This window comes from Sceloporus undulatus, chromosome 5 (genome assembly GCF_019175285.1).
Source record: "Sceloporus undulatus isolate JIND9_A2432 ecotype Alabama chromosome 5, SceUnd_v1.1, whole genome shotgun sequence".
In the NCBI taxonomy this organism is placed as follows: domain Eukaryota; kingdom Metazoa; phylum Chordata; class Lepidosauria; order Squamata; family Phrynosomatidae; genus Sceloporus; species Sceloporus undulatus.
In genome coordinates, this window is record NC_056526.1 from 27,482,036 (window position 1) to 27,505,040 (window position 23,005).

Genomic DNA, 23,005 nt, shown 5'->3' on the forward strand with positions numbered 1-23,005 from the left:
GTTGTGACCTACAAGAGATGGAGACATCTTGGATCTGAGAAGAAGTGCCTTTTTGTTTTGCTAATGCAATTCTAATTTTATCTCCTGGGCTCTGGAATACTTTGTTTCTGGTGCCATGTGGCCAGAAGGAGGAGGGGCCTGCCTGCATAGATACTACAGTACTTCACACTATCTCAACACGGAACAACACAAGAACAACATCTTGACGGAATGCAAGCTTGTGATTAACATCGTAATATTTTTTCTTCTCTATGGTTTTTAACACGTTTGCCTGATGAAGAAGCCAGTGGAGCTTTGAAAACTTACACCATGTAGTTTGTGCATTTGAATTGGACAAATTAAGACATCACTGTTCTGTGGGTTTTGGTTGTTGTTGTACTTTGCTATATGGCCAACGTGGCTACCCCTGAATGTATTACTTGGGTGATTGTAGATCCCGGTAAAGGAAATTTCTTAGGTGCACCAAGGCTTGCATTTTCATTCAAATGAACACAAGTGGAGCCCTAGTGCTGCAGAGGTTAAGTGCCTGTACTGCAGTCACTCACTCACAAACCACAAGGCTGTGAGTTCAATACCAGCCAGGAGCTCAGGCTTGACTCAGGCTTGCATCCTTCTGGGGTCACTAAAATGAGTACACAGCTTGTTGGGGGGGGGGCAATTCACTTTGTAACATTGTGTTTACACATTGTAAACCATTTAGGGAGTGCTTAAGTCTACTTGCTATTACTATTGCAGACCTACTATTGAACCCACATAGAGTGGAAATATTTGGGTAGGGTTGATGTGTGCAATTCATTTCCTCTCACTCATGTTAGTTGCATTTATTCAGAAACAATACTCAATTGAGATGAGATGGCAACTACAGACCAGTAATATCTGAAGGATTACACTTTCCCTACTCCTGATCTCAAGGATGGTAAAGGATTGTTTAGTTGTAAACGTCTCTTCTTGTTTGCCAAAGGAACAACTGTTAGAATTTATTGCGGGAAAAGTGGATTTATCTAATGATAATGATTCCAACAGAATGAGCCCGGATAATGAAGAGGTATGTGTAATTTTTACTGTATAGCTCCAGCTAACATAATATTGCATGGCAGAGGAAGCCACGCTTTGCAGTGATTGTCTATATACTTCTGGTATATGTGAACTTGAGCTAAATCTCATCATTCATTGGTCCAAAACACACTGCAGAAATAATCTAGTTTGAGACTGTTTTAAATGTCTTGGCTTAGTGCTAGGGAATCCTAGGAATTTTAGTTTATTGTGGCATCAGAGCTCTCTGTTAGAGAAGGCTAAATATCTCACAAAGCTGCAGTTCCCAGAATTCCTTAGCACTGAGCCAAGGCAGTTAAGGCAGAGTCAAACTGGATTATTTCTGCAGTGTGTTTTGGACCTATGTTTCTATGAGAGACCAATACAGTCTCCCAACCTTGGTTCTTGCCCATTCCTGGGCTAAGAAACAGTGGACCTTCCATACACTATTTAGCAGGCTGTGTGAACCACAAACTCTGCTTTTCCCTGTCCCTAAAAGGGAGAAGCATAAAGCATGTTCCCCCCCCCCCCCCCCCCCCGGCCTGTTGAGGAAAGAGAAGCCAAATTTCCTAACACATGGATCACACTAAGCATAGTAAACCACAGACACATGTTTTGCCCATTCACTCCCACTGGTAGAGGGAGGAATTGAGTAGCATATAAATTCATGCTGCTTTTAAACACTTTAGTTGGGGACTTGGAGTGAAATCTGAGTTACTGTTATAGGTCAGTATCTTGATTTGTCAAACAACATTTTATAATATGTAGACAATATTGGTAAAATTAAAGTTCCAAATTCCTTTTTTAGCCTCGCATTATGTTTCCCTTCCTCTGGCATACAGACGGGCCAAAAGCGGCATGGTAGCACCGATACTAGGGTTCAGGAGTGCGCAGCAAATGCACTCTCCCAAACCCTAGTATGTATGGGCGGCGCCATCTTGACGCAGCGCCATCCATACCATGTGTGTGTCCATGATGTTCTTGTGTGATGTGTCCAAATGGCGCAGCACACAAGACATGTCACCGTGACACCCCAGGCCGCAAATGGCACCTTGGTGTCATCGTGGGAAGGAGCTCCTTTTTCCAGTGGATAGTTGTCACAGCCGTGTGGCTCCTGCGGCAATGATCCGGAGGAGAAAGGGACGGCCTCTGGCCACCCCTTTCTTCTAATCTGTACTAGGCCCCTATCAGGGACGTAGCTAGGATTTTAGGAGGGGGGGGAGTGTCCAGACTAAGTGCCACCATTATAATGGGGCTTGAGTGTGGCGGCGCAGCAGCACACACCATTCATTTTTCTAATGAAGGGAGGGGGCTGGCGCCCCCAAACCCCCCCCCCCCCCCCGGCTACGTCCATGCCCCTATCTATCTCACACGAGCCTTATTCATGGTGTTCTGTTTTGAAGTTAATATGCTTCCTAAAAATCTGACCTAAATGCCAGATATCAAACAAAATATTCTTGGATACTTTGTTTAATTTGTATAGTGAACGATTACATGATGATATATTATCAGGGTAGTCAATAGAGAAAAAAGTGATGTACTGGTAATATAAAATGCTGGTCAGACACTTAGATATCCATGCTAACCCATTTTTGTTTACTTTGGTCTTCAATTAAATGGTGGTGTTTTTTTCCTTTTTTATGTTGGAAACTTTTGATTCTTTGGAAGTTATGTTCTCATAGAAGCATGTAACACAATTATGTTTTATGCAGCTGCCATTGAAATTGAAGAAAATTCTGTATTCATATTTAAGTTTATTAATTAACTCCAAGAATGACCTGGCCTTTGCTTTCATTTTGAACATCCCTGACAGAGGGCTTGGAAGAAAAGCTTTCACTGACTTAAAACATGCTGCACAGAAGAAACAAATGTCCATATTTCTGGTATGTATGACAGATTGGCTCTAATTTGTGATGCCATCAAGGAAAATTAATAGGATGACATGTTTTAAAAGTACTCTTCTCATTAGGGGTTCATTAGGAGACCCTTGAGAGACCTGTGAAAATGGTCTTAGGACTGCATTAAGCATGTAATTCACCATTTCCTCAACCTTGCATTAGACATTATTGATAAAATATTTTGATAAAATCCCACTCTAAAGACTCCTCAACAAATATAGGAGTCACAGAATAAGAGACTCCTATATTTGTTGAGGAGTCTTTAGAGTGGGATTTTATCAAATCTTACTGATCAACAACCAGACAAATATCAAGAAGCAGAGAGCTGGAATAAATGGTCAGGTCTTAGAATGGGAGTTATATGAGCAGTTGGGTCCCTCAGGGACTGCTTCTTTTTAATTGTTGAAAAACCATTTGGAACTGGGACGAGTAATGAAATGGCCATGTTTGATGATGACAGTAAATTATTTAGCACAATGAAAACAAATCTGAATTGCCAAGAGCTCATGAAGAACCATTCTGAACTGGGAGAATGGGCAGTAAAATGCCAAAGTGTACATCTATGGTATGAACACATCTGGAATACTGTGTATAGTTCTAGGCGAACTAGAAAGAGGTACTGTAAAAGGCAACCAGGGTATGATTACAGTGTTTAGGGTTGCTTAGCAAACAATGGGAGACAAAAATTTATAAAAACATGCATGTTATGGAAAAGCTTTTGTTCTTCAAATGAATGTACTAAAGCTAAATGGTGGAAAATTATCAAGATAGGTAAAAGAAAGTATTTCATCACACAGTGCATAGTTTAATGGTGTAATTCATTGCCAGAAGAGGTAGTGATGGTTGTCAACCTAAATGGTTTTAAGAGTAATTTAAAAATAAATAATAATAAATGAATGGAAAACGGAGCCACCTGTGGCTACTAGTTTTATATTACTTCTAATATTAGAGGCAGTGTATCTCTTGAGCTGGGAACTAATGAGTTGAGTTTGACTCAAGACTTGGTGTTCGTGTTATCTGTCTGAATCATAATATATTTAATTCTTTTTAAGGGAGGTAAATTGTAATTTTATGTACAAGATTGTATATGAATGTTTTAGTTGGCAGCTGCTTTGATTGTCTTGCTATAGAAAAGTGGGATAGAAATAAAAGTTTTATTTATTATAAATCTAATTCATACTAAATTCTGCTCAGAAATGCTATTATTTTATGTTTAATAGGAAGATCACATTCTTATTGCTGATATAGTTTTTTGAATTCTTCTGATTGGATTTAGCAATCCATCGGTTTGATTTTCCCAATGACTTATAGGTTTGCTTCAAAATAGTACACAAAATGTGCTATTATTCAAAACTGTTTTAATGCATTTATGCTTACTTAGACTGGTTTTTATCCATTTAAATTAATAATATGGCATTTTATTTGGTACTATTAAACAGATAGCTATTTGTGGGAGCATGATTGGTTTCTGTGGCATGTGACTTTGTCAGTTGTCCTAAGCTGCTTTTAAATTTCTTGCTAACCTCATTGACATGTGTGCAAACTATTACTATTTTATTTAGCTGAATTATGTATTTCTTGCTAGATGGCAACCTCATTTATTCGAACCATAGAGCTTGGAGGGAAAGGCTATGCCCCTTCTCCAGATGATCCTTTGAGAGTTCATATGAAAGGTCTTGCACAGTTCATTCACTTTATGGATAAACTGGAAGAAATAATTGGTGAAGTCCCAGATCCAGGGTAATAATTTTCTAATTTGCATATCTATATGCTATGCTGTTTAAGTTTAAAATGTATGTTATTGCATTACAGTCATAGAATTGGAAGGGAAACCAAGGGTATCTACTTCAAACCCCTGCTAAAGCATTCCTGGGAGATGTTCATCCAATCTCAGTTTAGATCTCCAGTGAAGGAGAGTACACTATCCTCTCTGGCAGTTGATTCCAATGTTGAACAACTCTGACAATCAGGCATTTCTTCCTAATGTTTAAGTGGAGTCCCTTTTCTAGCAATTTGAATTCCGTTCTAGATTTTGAAAAAGCAACCAATACATTTTATTAAAATGTGCATTCCTAACAAACTTAAAGAAAGTTTTCAGCCTTATGAATCTCTGTGTGTGGAAAGCAACATTTTTGGAAAGGTTTTAAAATAGTTGGATTATGGCTGCAATCCTACACCCATTTGTTGGGAAATAACCCTACTAAATTCAGTGGGAGTGATTTCTAAGCTGACATATAAAAAATGCACTGCAAAACATTCTGATCTCACACCAATCTTATATTTCTCTTCTGTTTTTTCTCTTTTTGTTATAACGAATGGTGATAGTAATAACAGCTGCTGTCACAATAAACTACTTAAAAACAAGTCTTGTGCACAACTACCATAGTCAAATCAACGTACTGCAGTTTACAGTAGTTGAGCAAACTGGAAAATCCAGGTATTTTCAAGGATAATTAAAATAGTGGAAGCAGTCGGTTATCAGTGGGTACTGGTTATGCAAAGGTCTGATGAAGAGGTAAGAATACAAGAGGAAGTAGAAACCTGATAAATGGAAATAAGTTGTTCCATGTAATACTGAACAGCATGATGAAACTCCTATAGAAAGAAAATGAATCTTGCAGTGGGAGTAGGAATGTATAAATAAGAGAGACTGTATTGGAACTCAACAGTTAATGAGCTTTAAAAAGGTCTGCTGTAATCTTGTAGTAAATATAGAGCCTGTCGAGCCAGTACAGAAGGAGAAATTATCATGAACTGTCATTTGTATTTGACCAGAAAAAATTCCTGTCAACTTGATAAGATGCTGAAATCCTATATCTTGAAGGGTAGCTTCAATCCATCGCATATTGCACATTTCTCTGAATTTCTTACATAGCAATGTGGGATCACCTTTAGTAGAGACTTAGGAGCAAATTCAGCTGGGTCATACTCTGCTGACTGTACAACTGCATTTGGGGATCCCAGCCAAAATATTGTTACGTAACATTCAAGTAATCAATGCTTGTAACATCCCTGAATAATGGAAGACTAACCTGAGATGTCTATAGATAACTAAAAATCCACAAGCCCTTCATAGTATGCCATTTATTACAATAAACATTCAGGTCAACATAAATATTTTTCAATCTGAAATCTGCCCAAAAAAATATGAAAAGTCAGAATAAGCACTCAAAACTAAGGTTGTTGGATAACTGATGGATGGAAACCAGAACAAGCTACTGATGGTGCACATGAGTGGATGGAGTGTTTCTGCTGAGAAGAAAGTTCAGCCCTCCAATCTCCCCATCCTGGAAGTGCCAGAGAGTTTCAGCCACAATGGAGGGCGCAAAGTGAATTGTGTATTTTTTCAGCTTCACTCAAATCCTCTGCTCTCCCTGCCTTAGTGGGCAAGTCCCAAAAGAGCTGTCAGAGAGTGGAAGGTATTGCTTTCTTGGCCTCTCCCAGCATGGACTGAGTTCTCAGACTCTTGGAGCTTAGACTGTGTCAAGAAAGCCTGAAAGCAGCAGCCACCCCCTTTTCTCTCCCCACCCCAGTGAGGAAGCAATAAACAACTGCCATTGATGACATTTTTTTGAGCAGGCATTACAAAAGACCAGAAGTGCCACAACAGACAGAAGTACGGCATTGACCCATGTATAAGCTGACCCAGATTTTTGTGGTTGATTTTTTTTTGTCATACATTTTTCAGCTACTACACGGTTATATACAGTAATTCTGTCTGTCACTTGAATGATAAGGTATTAATTCTGTCTTATTTAAATTGGTAGGTTTCCATTGAATTTGTGGGTGTAGCCCTTGATTACATTTGGCAGTTCTTAACTTCCAAAATCTATGAAATAATATGCTATTAAGGTTCCTAATATGCTACTAATTATGTATTTCTACTGTATAACAATATGACAAATGTAATTTATTAATTATAACATGAATGCATACTTCTGTAGTTTGTTATGACAAGAAAATAAAATATGCTGATTCTGCTATAGCAGTTGTTGAATAGCCATTGGGGACAGCCATTCTTGGAACACTCATTGGCAAAATCTTTCTGCTTTATTAGGTTTTTGAATAATATCCTTGTCTGTACTGCTTTTCTCATCCTAAATGTTAACTCCTAGAAACAACACTTACTATAACATTAGCTTCAATAAGATTGTGAAACTTAGGTCACCAGTAACTTGTTTAATAGAGAAACAGCCTTTCAGTATTGTACAGTACAGCCATTTAGCGTATCACTACAATGACAGGCTCATAATTGACTTTATTAAAATTCAAGCCTTTATGAAAATTCAAGTCCTATGTAATCAGGCCCCAGATACAAAAGAGGCATCAGCACTAGGTAGAATCACAAGATATATTGAACAACAACAACAAAAACTATGAAAAAAGTCAAAACATCAAATTAGTACTGAACCATTTGAATTAGGCATGGAAAATTGTTAACTGGAAAAGAAAATAGAATAAGGAGTGGAACTGGCGAGCTGAAAGTGGCAAGTGAATATGGGCTGCAGCTTGAAAAAAATTGAAGTGTTGTTGTTGTTATTATTATTATTATTATTATTATTATTATTATTATTTCCTTATGTATAACCCCCCACCCCCCAAAAATTGGGACAACATTACAATCACCCCTTAGTCAGGTCTTTAAAAATATTCTGCTTTAAAAGCCTGTCTGAATAAAAAGGTTTCACCCTACCACTGGAAGACCGATAAGGAGGGGGCCATTCTGGCCTTCCTGGGAAGGGAGTTTCAGAGTCTAGAGGCAGCTACCAAGAATGCCCTCTCTTGCATCCCCACCAACCGTGCTTGTGATGGTGGTGGGACTGAGAAAAGTGCTGCTCCTGATGATCTCAGAGCCCAGGGCTCATACAGTGAGATGTGGTCTGCTGAATAGCCTGGACTTGAGCCATATAGGGCTTTATAGGTCATAACCTGCACTTTTAATTGTGCCCAGAAACAAGCTGGAAGCCAATGGTCTCTGTAATCTGCCCCAGTTAATGCAGACTGGCTGAAGCCATTTGGGCCACCTGAAGAAGAGAAGGCAAGAAATGCAAAACAAGTGTGTAAAGTGGTTAGTTTTATGTTTATATCACTTTCTCTTTGCTGTTCGTTCAACTCCTCCTTTCTCTTCTCCAGAGAAATGTGGAAAAGAGGATAGTGGATATGAGACACAAAAATGAATAGGGCAGAGAGGACCATCTCATTGACTGGCTCCTACTTTAGTATGAAATATTTTAATATAGCAATACCATGTAATAGCTATTCAAGTGGTTCAGGAGAATGAACATCTTCTCTGCAGACAGCTCAAAGCATGGCTACGATGTTGGGGCGTAGAGAGACGCGCTGTGTCCACTACGACCATGTGCAGAGTTGATCCACACAGGCAGGATGCCACAAGAAGGCTCTTGGAGAGACATTTGCAAAGGCTTCAGCAGAGAAGGAAAAATTCCACCCACACAGGGTCACCAGCCTTGAGCTTCTGGCTTGCAGAAATAAACACTGCTGGACAGCAAGGCTCTCACTCAAAGAAAAGGGCATTAATTCACTTGTTCCAAGCTATTTACAATATCGCACAGAGTACTAGATAGCCGTCTGGATAGTGACAGATCTATATACAAATAGACAAAGTGCTCCGCCAGTCACCTACTACAACAACCCAACACCGGAGATAATCACCATCTCCCTTTTATAGGTGGTCTTGTGTGAAGTCATGTGGTGTCTTGCCACCAATGAAACCTTGCTGGTTTCATCCCCAGGGCAGGTTGCATCATACCATATCCCATGATGCACCCCTTGACTGACTTCACTTGCTGTGCATGTTTCATCAGATGTTGCATGATGCACAGCTCCCAAATGCTGACTCATGCACACCTGCCACTTGAACTGTGGTTACCTCTGTTCCAGTTCCATCTAGTGGTCACATCTATGTCATTTCCAGGCCAAGTGTGCCACATGGTCCTGACATAAGATTCATGTGTAACATAGAGATTGCCTACCTGTATATATAAAGTGTATAGAGGTGCAGTTTTACAGTTGTTGTTTTAAATTCACCTTTAGCATACCCCATAAGGTAGGGCATTTTTCTAGAGATGGAAAATGAGTAAGTCAACTCAGTTTGCTCAAAAAAAAAAAAAAAGTCACATTGTGTTTATTGGGAATTACTGCAATGTAACTGCATAGGATTGCAGGATGAATTACTAGTCCATGATTTCTCATGCTTTAAATTATATTAAAAATACATTCCCACAGAGAGAAATACACAACTGAATGTCAGTAAATTCTTTGGAGCTTGGTATGGTTTGCAGGAATTTATTCTTTATATAATGTCCTCCTGTGAGTAGAACTTTGTGATACAGATCATATATCATTAAAAAAAAATTAAGTTATTGAATTAGCTAAGGCACTGAAGCCTGTACTATTCCAAGTCCAACATGTGCTGCCACTGCCCCCCTGCCATTTTTGCAGAGTCCATATAAAGTTTTAGATTACATATATCAAACACTACTATATGATTTATTTATTGAAATATTTGGGATTTATGAATGTTAGAGAATAATATTTTGAGATATACAGTGGGCCCATAGTATCTGTTGAGGTCTGGTTGTAGGACCTCACGTTGATACCAAAATCTGTAGATAAAAGTCCCATTATATAGAATAGCATAGTAAAATGGTGTCTCTATATAAAATGAGAAAATCAAAGTTTGCTTTTAGGAATTAAATAAAAATATATTTACAAACTGTGAATCTGTAGATGCTGCATCCATAGATACGGAGGGCTGACTGTATATGGTACCTGCAGAAGGTTGGGAGGGGGACATATTGACCTACAATAGTCTTTAGTATCCTGGGATGCTTTTTGGAGTGTGTCTCTTCTTCTTTTAGTCTTAACTTTGAGGAAGTTTTCAGAAAAGTAGTCATGTTAGTCTCATGCAGCATAAAATGGAGGAAGGGAGCGGGGAATATATCATAATGAGGTTGAAGGCTTTCATGGCTGGCCATCCATAGTTTTTTGTGGGTTTTTTGGGCTATGTGGCCATGTTCTAAAAGAGTTTATTCCTGATGTTTTGCCAGCATCTGTGGCTGGCATCTTCTGAAGATGCCAGCCATAGATGCTGGCAAAACATCAGGAATAAACTCTTCTAGAACATGGCCACATAGCCCAAAACCCCACAAAAAATCAACAATATATCTATAGTTTTTATTTTATTTTAGCATGAGCTTTCATAAATTTAAACCCCCTTCTTCAGATGCAGTACAGAGAGTGATATCCAGGCTTCAAGATATAAAGCATATTTACACAGTAGTGGGAGTGTGGTGGAGTGTAATAGGATCTGGGGAAGAAAAGGTGGGGTATGCATGAAGTAACTCATTGTTATCCTTTCTGATTTTTCATGTTTAGTGAACTGGCTATAGGCCTTTGGCAACTGTAAGGTTAACTTTTCCTGTTAGAGAAGTTAATTGTGTTTACACAGTTATTATTTGCCTCATGTAAACATACTGATGCAATTAGTAGTTCATATGCTAGAAGGAAGTGAGCATCTGTATCCTTTCTTATAGAGTTTAGATTATTGAACTGTTCCCATATATTTTCTGTCCGGTGACCAGAAGATCTGATTCAGTAGACTGCTAGTTTATTTCAGGGGAGGGGGAATAAAACAAAGGAAAAGGTATTGTGTAACACTGATGCAAGCAAATCAGAACTAGCTATGAGTGACCAAGGTATTGTTAAGTGTTATGAAGAAAAATGTTTAATTTTTTTGTCCATGGCTGTGGAGGCAGGGGGACCTCTAGACCGTCAGATGTTTCCATAAACCAAGGATACTGATGAGAACTGTAAAGAAAAAACCTGGTAGGCCAGAGATCTCATACCCCTGTTCTATGGAGATGTAAAGCATTGACACATTTGCAATGAACAGAGTAAGGAATTTATACAGTGACTGGTAGTCAGCTGATTTCTTCTAAATGGCCAAGAATTATTTCCACCGTGTCTTACATCCCTCCTGTCTCTTCCTCTCTCTCTTGAGTGGAGTGGTGAAAAGTCACACCTAGTTACTCTCTGTTTTGATGACTGATGACTCCTCAGGTTTGAACTCTTAGATAGTTGGCATTGAGGGCCCCCCTATACTGGAGATGTAAATTCACATTTGGAGCATTCACATTAATATCACTTGCAGAGAACATAAAATGGCACAGGTGAAAGCAAGAAGTTAAGTAACCCCAAATATTAACTGCTTAGATTTTCTGCTGAGATTAAATCATTTATGTAATCTATAAACAGCACACTTAATCCTTTGGCAAAATATTTCAGCACTTAATAAAACCAGCTTCCGGCTGCAATCCTAAACATACAGTGGTACCCCGGGATACGAAAGCACCGCGTTACGAAATTTCCGGGATACGAAAAAATTCTATAGGAAAAAACTGTTCCGGGTTACGTTTTTTTTTCCGGCTTACGAAAAAAAGTTTTGGTGCTTTTCGGCGCTTTTTCACACGGAATCGCGGCTTCCAGCGCTAGCGCCTATGGCTTTTTCGGCTAGCGAAAGATTTCGGGTTACGAAGGGCACCGCAGAACGGATTATTTTCGTAACCCGGGGTACCACTGTACTTATTTGGGAGCAAATTCTGTTGAACTTGGTGGGATTTACGTTTGAGTAAATATGGGTTGTATTCAGCTGGAAGATCAGTCTGTTTATACCATACATGAATGCAAAATAAGGAAAACCATGGCATGGTGTTTTACAGCTAATCCCTAACACAGTAAGAGTAGCACTTTGTCTTGGCCTTTCCATATGAAAAAGAATGAAGTTTTCCTTTTGTTGCTCCAGCTAGAGTGGTTATACTGTATCTAATTGGAAATTATAACATTTTTTCCTGGAAATGAAGAATGTGGGAAGAAAGATTAAATAGGCATTGGAATATTAGCTAATTTGAAGCAGCAACATAGGGTAGTTGGTGAGCTTAGTTTTAATGGCTGAGGTGGGGTACTGCCAAAGAATAATAGCAATAAGCTATTATCATACCATAGATTCTTGATGTTCAGACTTCACCCTTTAAAAAAATTCATGATCTGAAACACAGGTAAATCCATACTAGATAAAACAGAGTCCAGAGCAGAACATACAAAAAGTATATACAGATGGGAAGCCAAAAAGTTTTCAAGATGCTTTTCATTTTAGGTCCCATTCCCTAGCTTCTCTAGCAATTAGAAATTGAGTTTGTGTCCTTTTAAAATAGGCTCAACTAGGTTTGTTTTCTTCTTGCATTACTCATTCAACTAAAAGTACCAGAACTTATAAAATACACAGTGATATCCCCATGTACATAGTGTACATGGGGATAACTTGTCTTTAGACTAGAAAGTCTTATCCTTCTTATTCATACTAGAAGGGTATTTCAGATTCATAAAAATACTGCTCATCAATATTCTGTTCAAATTGGCTGCTTAATTATAATAGTCAAAACACTTCTCACGGCTTATGTACTTCAGAATTTATGGAAACAGAAATGTTTTATAACAAGTGCTGATGATTTCGATTCTTTTCAGTGTATTGCTCCACTTGATATTAATGAGTGTGTGGATAATATAAGCCAACAGATAAAAATGTAATTTAAGCTTTCTATTGTTAGGCTACTTACTTTTTCTGTTTAAAACCATGAAGGATGAGTCTATTGTCCCTACTTCTTAATTCTTGTGCTCGCCCAATTCTTAAAAGGAAATGAATGCATTAAAGGGCACGATCTCATTGTATGGTGCTGTGCAACTCAATAGATCAAAGCTGTTGTCTGAACAATTTTGATTAACTATGAAGATTCTCTGTTTTCAAAACTGTTAAGTATATTAAGTAGTGCCAAGATGAATATGGCAATGACCCTGGGTTTGTTTTTAGACTTGCAGGGGGTCTAATTCTATCAACAATCAAGATGCATTTGTCAAAAGGCCGAAACAGCAAGGATCCTTTCTGTCAAGCACTAGAGGAAGTTGTACAAGATTTGGATTTGAGGATTAAAAATATTAAAAATTTTCAGCATGAGACTATGGCTCCTAACATCACTGGAATCAGTCCAGCCAGGGTAACGGGTCTCTTTGTTCTTCTAAATTAATAATAAGAAAGAGAAAGGATATTTCCTTATATGCCCAAATTATAGCAAAAGAGTGAGTAATGCAAGTTTCCTGTAAGATGAGGCTTGTTGCAAGCAAGGATTTGCTAATGTCTTGACAAATATTTCTAAAGAATTGTGGATGAAAAAGGTTTCTTGAGAATTTAATACTGAACTGTGTACTTGATAGCAACATATTCTTGATGATATTGCATTGCCTTCAAATATTGTTATCCTCCTAAATTACCCAGATAATTTCTACTTTTGCATTTTATATATATTTTTAAAACCTCACTTGCTTCTCTTATGATAATGATAGATATTTGCTGAGTTTCCTTGGCCAGATGGGCTGGTGGTGATCTTTTGATTGGAGTTCTTTTGTGATGCTACATCAGCATAAAAATAGTTCACTGTTAGTTGACAAAACCCGAATTGTGAGGACATTTTACATTATAGAAAGAAACTTGTAATCATAAATAAAAATGCAGGCAATATTTTGTACTTCCTTCAACTAAAGCTAATTGCATTAGATGAGCTGACAGTGAAAACTCTGCATTTAAATCCCTCCCGTTTAATTTTATTAAAGCTAACAGTATGAACAATAATTGCAACACAAAGGAATTCTTCCTGTATAATCTTATTAAAGCTAACAATATAATCAATACTTAATTGCAGCCCAAAGTACATTCTATAAACCATGGCACTGCATATTGTGGCAGAGATACTGTGAAATCTTTATTGATTCTTCTGGATGAAGCAGCTGCCCATCAACCACCCAGCAACAAAGCTCAACTGTTGTTTGGTGAAGAATTTGGATTCCCTTCCATCATCATGCTATTCAGGCAAGTGCTAAGTGGTGAAAATTGTCAGTGAACCTTACTGAAGAGATAACAGCAAAGTGTTTATTCTTTGAAGGCAGATTACTTGAATCTTTCTTGTGTTGACAACAGCATTTTGTTAGTGAATCAGGCTGAAGCCAGTGGTGGACAGGGATAGAGCCCAAATGGTCAGCCATTTTCTTTTTTTCCTGTACAACCCCTTTCTATTATGGCTGTATCTCTGAGACGCCATTCTTGTCACCTAACTGGTGTTAGGCTAGGGACAGATCTCTCTTGCCTTGTGTCTGAACTGATCACTTGCACAAGGCTGCATAAAATTTAGGCTGAGAGCCACACATTGCCAAATCTCTGCTAGGCAAAGATGATTACCTTTACAGGGAAAAATGGCCACACTCATAGTTGGGAAGTATGTTTACAGCAAGTTCTCTCAGGAAGCAAATGCATTCATTAGTTCTGTGCCTGGTTAGAATGACCAGGGAAAGGTGAAAATGTTCTGTACCAATAAAAAATCAGTCTTGTGAAATGCTGTAAAACCAAATAAATTATTGTGATGTTAATGTTAATTGTTCATATAAGAAGAATGCAAATGAAGAAAAACATACCAAGACTTTTATAAAATGAGCTGTTGTACGTTGCTAGGAGTTACATGAAATATGCTTATTAGGCAACTTAAATGCTACTCATTGCCTATATCCACCTTTGATGTTCTGCTAGCAGAAATTACATGCTCACAGAAAAATAGTTCTGGATTATATGTGAGGGAAGAATTCAACTCAGTATCCAGAGGAGCAACTGGCTGCATAGCCACTTGTGCAAGTGGCAGTGTGGCTAAGGATCCCATGATCATATGTGGTACCCATTGCAGATCTTGAAAAACCAATTGGAGCTTCAATGGTATACTGGTCTCATCCATTAAGGTTTTGTTGGATTTAGGCAAATTTTCTTTACCAAAAGTTAAAAAAACACCATCTTGAACATTTGAGTACCACAGTCACTCTGATTGTCTGTTTGGAAATGAGGTGCCCTCTCAAGTACTGTGAATATAAGGGAGACCCACATGTTTGAGATGTAGTGTTAACTTAGAGAATAACAGAGGTGCCCAACTTGGAAGGAGGTAGGGGCCGAAATTAAGGTCGGCTAGGTTGTTCAGGCCGCCGATAGGTTTAGGACAGTGAAATTTAGGACGTTCAAGCAAAATGGAGGACATGACCAAATAAAAGCTGGAAGCATATAAATGTAAATCCATACTTCTTAGCTATGCTCGAAATGGAGGACGTTGTGGAATCCCTCCTCCTGGACAGGAAGGCCGAGATGGGGGGGGGACATGTCTGGGAAAAGGAGGGAAAGTCTGGTCACCCTACTAAGGGGCAGGCATGCCCTCCCTCCCTCCCTTCTTTATTTCCTTGCGTCATTCTTCCCTCCCTCCCTCCTTTCTTTATTTTCTTGCTTCTTTCTTTCCTCCCTTCCGCCTTTCTTCCTTTATCTGTTCCCTCCCTCTCTCCCTCCCTCCCTCCTTTCCTTCCTTCATTTCCTTGCTTCTTTCTTTCCTCCTTCTCTTCTTTTTCTTTCTTTTCTCCCTCCCTCCCTCCCTCCCTCCCTCCTTTCTTTCTTTCTTTCTTTCTTTCTTTCTTTCTTTCCTTCCTTCCAGAGGATGAGGAGGATGATGGGGGAAAGAGACAAGGACGCCCGCCCACTGCATTGTCCTCCTCTGCCGAGTCGTTCACCTTTGAGCGCCTGAGGGTTTTGCCAGGCGAGCAGCCTTGCTACACAAAGGCAAAACCCCTAGGCCATTCAAAAGCAAACGACTTGGCAGAGGAGGAAGAGGAGGACAATGCGGTGGCTGGGCATCCTCTTCTCTTGCTCCTGTCCTCCCCCTCACTCACCAGAAGAAGCCCCCAAGGCTCTCTTGTGATCTCTAGCTCTCTTGCTGTCTGCTGTCTCTCTCTCTTTCTCTCTCTCTCTCTGCCCTGCCGGCTGTCTCCTCTGCTTGCCTGCAAAAAGCTCCTCTGTCTGGGCCTGCCTAGCCAATGGAGCGAGAGGAGCTGTAAGCCTGCCTCCAGCAAAAGCTCCCCTGGGAAGCAGGGGTAAACTCTGGGGGAAGAGTCCATTGCTCCTATCCTCCAAAGCCCCATGCAATCAGGTGAGGACTCCCCTCTTCCTGACAATGGGGCCCCAGGTCTCCAGAAATCCTTTGGCGGGTTGCATCCAGCCCCCAGGCCGCAACTTGTGCAGCCCTAGAATAATATATAATACTATCATCCATTTATGAATGTTGACAAGAGAATAATCTAAACTAACCTTGGATGCAGCTCACTTTTATTTTAAGAAGAAGGCAGTGACAGGATTTATAAGTCAAAACTTGTATTGAACTCATTCACTTCATGGAATTTTCCCAGAACATGTTCTTTGCTGGAGTTACTTGGCAAACTGTCTTGAAATGTAAAAGCATGTGGCTCAGGACTCCCGTTCTGTTTGAATTCTAGTCTGTCAGCGTAGTGGACAGAAATGCATTTCTTTCTCTAAATGAAGTTGGATCTTTGATTCACCAGTATGGCCTGTTAGTCTTTCCCGAAGTGGCCGAAAGAGGTTAATTCCATTAAATCAGAAGCCAAAATATTTTGCTAGTTCATTTATTAATTTCTGTTTTTAATAATTTCAGATAATGCATTTAATTTTATAAGGTATGATCAGATCCCATCTGGTCTCAAAAGGTAAGCAGGATTGGGCCTGGTTAGTACTTGAATTTGGCACTGCTATGGAATACCAGTTTCTTTAGGGTATATTTCAGAGGAAGACAATGAGTGCTTCCTGCCAAAAACCCTATGAAATTCATATGGTCAACAGAAGTCAACAGGTGACTTTAAGATCCATACATTATATTTGGCTTTTGGGGAACATTGTTTTGTTGCTTAAAATGCTGGCCTTTTAAATCTACATAAAATGATAATATCAGCCTGAGAACTTTCTATTTATACTATGTTCATCACCATTATTTACTGATCATTTATCTGCTGATATAGGTCTCCAGTACAATCCACTGGATGTTCTCCAAAGCCACTGAGACAGCGGGTTCGAACAGCAGTGTATGAAAAAGATCTGAAGGTACAATAATAGTGGAATCCTTGTACTGTATCTATTTTTAATATATATATGTATATCAATCATAATTGATTTAAATCTAAACCTCATCACTGCCACATTAAGCTAATTAAAACAACATTAAACTAAAGCAATACAGAATGGTTACAACTTTGTTGTAAGCTGCCCTGGGCCATGTGCTGGGAGAAATGCAGAATATAAATTAAATAAAACTTGAAATGGGAAGTTGGCAGCTGTTTTAAAACAACTGGATGTGTATTCAGTTTCTTGGACGCTTTGTAACTTCTCTGTTTTCAGGCTTCAAAGACATGGAGCTTATTGAGTTGCTGGTAAACTGTATTCAGGTTACTTGGAAGAGGCCCCCACAAATGTTCCTGACTTGTAGTGCATGACGCTCAAATGGGATCCTCTCCTTTGTTTTCTAAGGCTAATGGAGACTTATAGTTGCCTTGGTTGGCTGAGTCTGTGTGTATATGAAGAACTTTAAAAAAAAAGAAATCTGCCATGATTTTGTTGTACTGCATTTTACAACATATTATTTGATATTATTCGATGATGTGATTTGTTATGTAAGCATTAGAAAGATCTCTTAGATTTCATAAATTTCATGTATTTGTGCTTGGGTATTTAATCTTTTAAAAACTTCATCATAATTTGTTTTTTCTCTTGTAGACTTAATCTCACGTGCTTAACCTCTTTGAATAGATATTATAATGATTATTCTCTTAGATGTCTAATGTATCTCCATATATGAGGGAAAACAAGGTATCTTTTTAATTTAAGTAAGACAACCTTAAAAAGAGAAAAACATTTCTTTAAGCATTCTGAAAATGTTAGTGGGTTTGCATTTTCTGAGAATTCATTCATATGAAATAAGAAAAATTCATTATGTGCTACATCTTGGATTTATAGAGATATTTCACATGGCTAAAAATAGCAGGACTGTTTTCTGCCATGAGATAAAAACTATGTCTGTAAGAATGAGTAGCTCACTTGTATCTGTTTTATTTTATAGCTTAAGCAACCTTTAATTAGATCGCAGTTTGCTTGCACCTATAAAGATGATCAGATGACAGAGTCAAAGAGAAAGCACTTCAGCTCATTTCAGGTCCCAAAGTTCATACTTCCTGTACCAAAAAGATTGGCAGCTTTGTTCCTTCAAGATGAGTTGCCTGTAGGTAAGTCGAGTTGGTCATAAATCCGTCAAGACCTCTTTGTTGTTCATCTCCCTCCTTTTCTTCATATATAATTGTCTATTTCTAATAAGCTGAATGAATTTGAAACCAGATCTTCCTGGCTTAAACTCAAAACTATAAACTTCACAAATTTGCTAATTATTCTTTGAAGATGGTTATGGCCACTGGTTTAAACTTTTTCCTATAGGGTCTGGCTGTGAGAATCCATTGTTGATAGGCATTCAGGAAGCCACTAGCTCATGAGAATCATGACCCTCTCCAGAGCAGTGTGGGCCTTATAGGCGGGGGGAATTTGACATTCCTAGGGCCCCACTACCTAAGGTGACCATTACAGTCAAACTCACAGCAGGTCTCACCCTGCTCTGTGTAGGGCATTTTCACTGTACAGATCACAAGGACTCCAATACTTTTGGTTCCTAATGTTCAGTTCATGCTTATGGAAAATTATTATTTCTTTATCCCAATGTGCATTAATTTGTATTTACTTACCAGTACATAAAACAGCATTTTTCATTTTGTTGCCCTGTCACCAAGTTTCCAGAACTTCTTTCTCAGCCCTTTATAGCTCACTTGTTTGTTGTTTTGTTACTGTCCTGAATAATTTTACGTTGTTCTTTAGCTTAGTTACTGTACTGCTCATTCCTGATTTGAGATGAATTATGAACTCATTAAATACCACCCATCCAAATGCAGATCCCTTGGAGACTCCACTGTTTGCTTCTCTCCACCATTATTTTTTAAAAAGCCCTTTCTATTAACCTCAACTGTGAAACATTCAGGCATTCAAAATCATATAGTTGTCACTGATAGTAAAAATAATATTGCCTTGTATGTTTTCGTTTATTGTTGCTTAGTATGTGATAACAGAAATATCACTGGGTGTGCATTTGGAAGGCAAACTGATGTGTGAGTTTGACAACAATGGAGATAGCTTGCTGCAGTTTTTGTAAGCCCAACAGTTAGTTCACAAAACAGCATACCATTATGTTTTTGTTCACAAAGACTATCAGAAAACTGTTTCATTTATTGTGATCATGGTAATTGCAATTGCTACATCAGTGACGGAAGCCGAAGTGCAGTTAGGACTTCTCAAAGTAAATTATCTTGTGTGAACTAGTCCTCCCTCAATCCCTATTCCATATCTTCTTGAAAATGTCTGTTGGACCTGCTTTTTAAGGTCTCCAAGTATATTAATAGAAAGAGTTTTAATTTCTTTAGTTAGATCAGTAGATTATGCGTTCATTTTTCTTGCTTTTCCCCCCTGAACTCAGGCTCCTTTGTCCATTTCCTGGAATGGCTGCTGGAATTTTTTCTGAAAAAACAATGGCTAAGGTCTCATATCACATTTGGTTTTCTTGAGAGCCAGTGTGGTGTAGTGGTTTCAGTATTGATGATTCTGGAGACCAGGGTTCAAATTCCCGCTGAGCCATGAAACCCTCTGAGTGACCTTGGGCAAGTCACACTCACAGCCTGAGAGGATGGCAATGGCAAACCTCCTCTGAATAAATGTTGCCAAGAAAACCCTGTGACAGGTTTGCCTTAGGGTCAGAAACAATTTGGAGGCAAACAACAACAAGAACAGATTAGCTTGCTTAATTGGATTGTGTTGATTTCTTTTACAAGAAAGTAAAAAAAAAATGATGTGTAATAAAGTAATAATTTACTGCTTTTTCCACCTTACAAACGCCCTGTCCTCTTAACCAACAGACTCTCTACATTCTAATCTTAAAAGTGCTGCACTTGGAACATGTTCTGGAAATCTTCATCAGAATGGAAGTAAAAGTAAAGAAATAGGAAAAGTAAGTGGTGAGCCAAAAAAACAGGAGCGCAAAGAGGAAGCAGGTGGACAGGACTAGTGAAAACATCATATTCACTAATGACAATGAACCACTTCAGCACTTACACAGTAAGAAACCAAAGACTGCAACAAATTGCCAGAATAGTTTGGACAGCAACATAAAGAGAGAGAGGAAATGCAACAAAACTTTAGCCAAAAATAAACTGATTACTGGTCAATCAAAACTAACTCAGTTCTTTCGGTTGTAAATGTTATTACTGTAAATATTTCTGCACATATCCTGACTGCAAATTCTGAAAGAAGGAAAAGACTACAACATTAATATTCTCTTATGATTATGAATACTCATGCAAAAATTATATGTATGCTGTATTTATACAAATGAATCAACAAGCTTTGCAGAATTCTGAGTTTTAATAATGTGTAGGTGATAATGACAAAAATATTCAGGATATGTACGGACACATAGGAATACTTTAAACCACAGCTACGTCTTCAATGAATTGTCAAGAAATTATTTTATTTCTTCCAAATGATGAAGTTCAGTATTTTAAACTTGCAAACAAGGTCGATAGACTCTTCCCAACATGCACCTAAGCACTGAAGAAAAACATTCAAGAAATGATGTTAAATTACTGACATATTTGAATAAAATTATTTAATCACATTTTTATCTTTAGTTATATGTCAACATATCTTCCTTAATTTTATATCCTTAAAGTACTTGGGTGAGTTTTTATAAATAAATTCCAGGATAAATTTTTAAAATCATATATATTTTTAGAAATAGCTGCTGTCCACATTATTTGTTTCAAACATTACTGCTGAAACAATCCAGCCATATGATCTGTTTAAAATAACTTCAAAATTACACTTACTGTCAAAATCTCTTCTGCCAATAGGTATCTTAGCTGAATTTTCATCATCTTCTGTCTCTCCCCTTTCTTTTCTTGATTCATTACTTTCAACTTCAGCATCAGCTGGGAAAGCCATTGGTCCTTCCAGTGCAATATAAGGAAGTCGCTTAATATCCAGCTTCAGTGGCTGTCTGTGATGATTAGAACCTATATTCTGATGAAAAAAAAAATAGATGTAAAGGGAACACTAGCACTATCCAGAGTACAGTGGTCCCAATCCCACTGAAAAATCTCTTCAAAAATATGGAGTGGCTTTCTCATTGCAGGTTCTTAAAGTGCCTGAGGGCTTTCTCCCTAAGCAAAACATTGGAGGGTAAACCAGGGATGCCTCAGTGCAAGGAAGTTAATTTGAATTTTGAGACTCCAGCCTTCTAGGTACTTCCATGATTTAAGATTTTGCCAGATTAGTATGAATATCCCAGTTCATATTCCCTTGGTGTTAATTGATGGGGGCAGTATTTTTTTAACTGACCCTAAAAAACATAATGAGAATTTTGAAAAACTAAGGTACAGTATGGCTTTAAAATAATGTGCATTGGATTTAAAGATTTAAGTTTGAAAATGTTATTTGACGACATTATATTGATATTCTCAAATGGAAATGAAAAGGTCAGTGTACAGTATTCCTGATGTTATTAACCAAGTCAAATATACATTGGCATACAAGGATACAAATGTAATACTTTGTAACAAATGTATTTCCGCTTGAGAAAAGAGAGAGGGTGCTTATATGTTTAAACATAACATCTTAGAAAATGAGAAACTCACAGAGAACTTTGGGGCTCCATCTTCCTCTTCATCCAGAAAATTGTTGTCCTCCGTTTTATAATGTTCAAGAGAAGCTGCAGGCCATGACTTTTGAGCTTTGCCTCCATTCTGTATTACTTTTCCAAGTCTGAATGTACTTAGCAGCATATCATCTTCTGTTTTTCGTATAGACTTTGAAACTGAAAGTAAAAAACCTTGAGAAAAGAGAGAGAAAATGAGTAGTAATGTGGAGAATGAGGTATACATTCTTTGACGCATTAATGTTTGCATGGAAATGAATACAGTTCAAATACTGTTTGAGAGGGAGACTGCTGCAACACTGTTTATATAGTGTGTGGAATGAATAGGTACCACTTGACTGGCTTATGCCATTTGTGAGATGGCCACTAGTTAAGAGGGTGACCTTTTGTATGCTATTAAATTTCTTTTATTTTGAACCATAGGTGATTTTTTAATAGACTTGGGATTATAATGTATCACACATCACAGGATGTAATAATTCACTACTATTACTTTTGTCAAAACTTCTTTTCCTTTTGAAGTGGACATTAATTTCCACTTCAGAAAATATTAGAACGGGAGCTAATTTGATCAATAAGAGTGGGAGGAAAAGGTATGGGGAAATGTTTCTTGTACGTACATTGGAAACAAGAACAGATACAAAAAGTTGTATCAATAAAGCGCACATGGTAAAGGTTCTTTAAAACTGTGAATGATTTGGAGAAAATAGATAGAATCCCTAGAATTTAAAGTCACTTTGCATGAATTTGATTTTTGGTTAGTTCAGGGGGAAAAAAAATAAGTATTTTTCTTTACTCCTACAAGATATAATGGTAATTCCTAATCCTTAAAAGGATTGGAAAAATTCATGCAAGATTGTGTTACAAAGCCATAGCACCTAGCTTTATGTTTTATAAATAAAAGGGAGAAAAGTGAGGGGGAGCAATACATATCACCATACTGCTGTTACTTGTCAGCTTCTGGAATAGTGGCTGGGCACTGTTGAAATTATTTATTAATTTATTTTATGGGATTTATATCCCATCTTTGTCCTAAAATGGGGTTCCAGGTTTACAGTAATTTAAAAAGATAGAACTAAAGTATTAAGTACAAAAGTGGCCAGGGTGTTGAACAGGTGTCCCCTGCCCCTCCAAAGAGGACTGGAAAATAATATTTGGTCAGACTAACACAAATGTTTGATTCTAAACACATTCACTTACTGTTGATTACTATAATAATAATAATAATAATAATAATAATAATAGTTTTTATTTATATTTCCTGCTTCTCCCTATGGATTGAGGCGGGATTACAGCAATAAAATTACAGTTACAATTCAATTAAAATTACACTTCTTATAA

At 37.9% G+C, this 23,005-nt stretch overlaps 2 protein-coding genes across 2 annotated transcripts in view; one reads left to right on the forward strand and one right to left on the reverse strand.

The window, feature by feature from the left end:
- The window catches only part of LOC121931242 (PARP1 binding protein), a 34,921-nt gene extending 14,295 nt beyond the window's left edge, over nt 1–20,626 (forward strand). The window contains 9 exon segments of the mRNA XM_042468747.1: nt 962–1,045; nt 2,745–2,915; nt 4,516–4,670; nt 12,817–13,000; nt 13,703–13,869; nt 16,887–16,968; nt 17,981–18,143; nt 19,869–19,975; nt 19,977–20,626. Of these exon segments, the coding sequence (XP_042324681.1) occupies nt 962–1,045; nt 2,745–2,915; nt 4,516–4,670; nt 12,817–13,000; nt 13,703–13,869; nt 16,887–16,968; nt 17,981–18,143; nt 19,869–19,975; nt 19,977–20,207 (1,344 nt within the window). The 3' untranslated portion in view covers nt 20,208–20,626.
- PMCH (pro-melanin concentrating hormone) lies at nt 20,418–21,890 on the reverse strand. The gene is made up of 3 exons (XM_042467905.1): nt 21,645–21,890; nt 20,838–21,030; nt 20,418–20,559 (listed from the first exon to the last, which is right to left on the reverse strand). Exons 1-3 carry the CDS (start codon nt 21,888–21,890, stop codon nt 20,510–20,512), a joined length of 489 nt encoding a protein of 162 aa, XP_042323839.1. The 3' UTR covers nt 20,418–20,509.
- Nucleotides 21,891–23,005: the final 1,115 nt, after the last annotated feature.

What these genes read in the sequence shown, in the direction of transcription:
- PMCH (XM_042467905.1), bottom strand. Translation starts at nt 21,890, where the DNA reads ATGTATACCTCATTCTCCACATTACTACTCATTTTCTCTCTCTTTTCT. An exon ending in ATGGAGCCCCAAAGTTCTCT is followed by an intron (nt 21,031 to 21,644) that starts GTGAGTTTCTCA and finishes TTTTTTCATCAG; the next exon opens with AATATAGGTTCTAATCATCA. An exon ending in TGGCAGAAGAGATTTTGACA is followed by an intron (nt 20,560 to 20,837) that starts GTAAGTGTAATT and finishes GTTTTTCTTCAG; the next exon opens with TGCTTAGGTGCATGTTGGGA.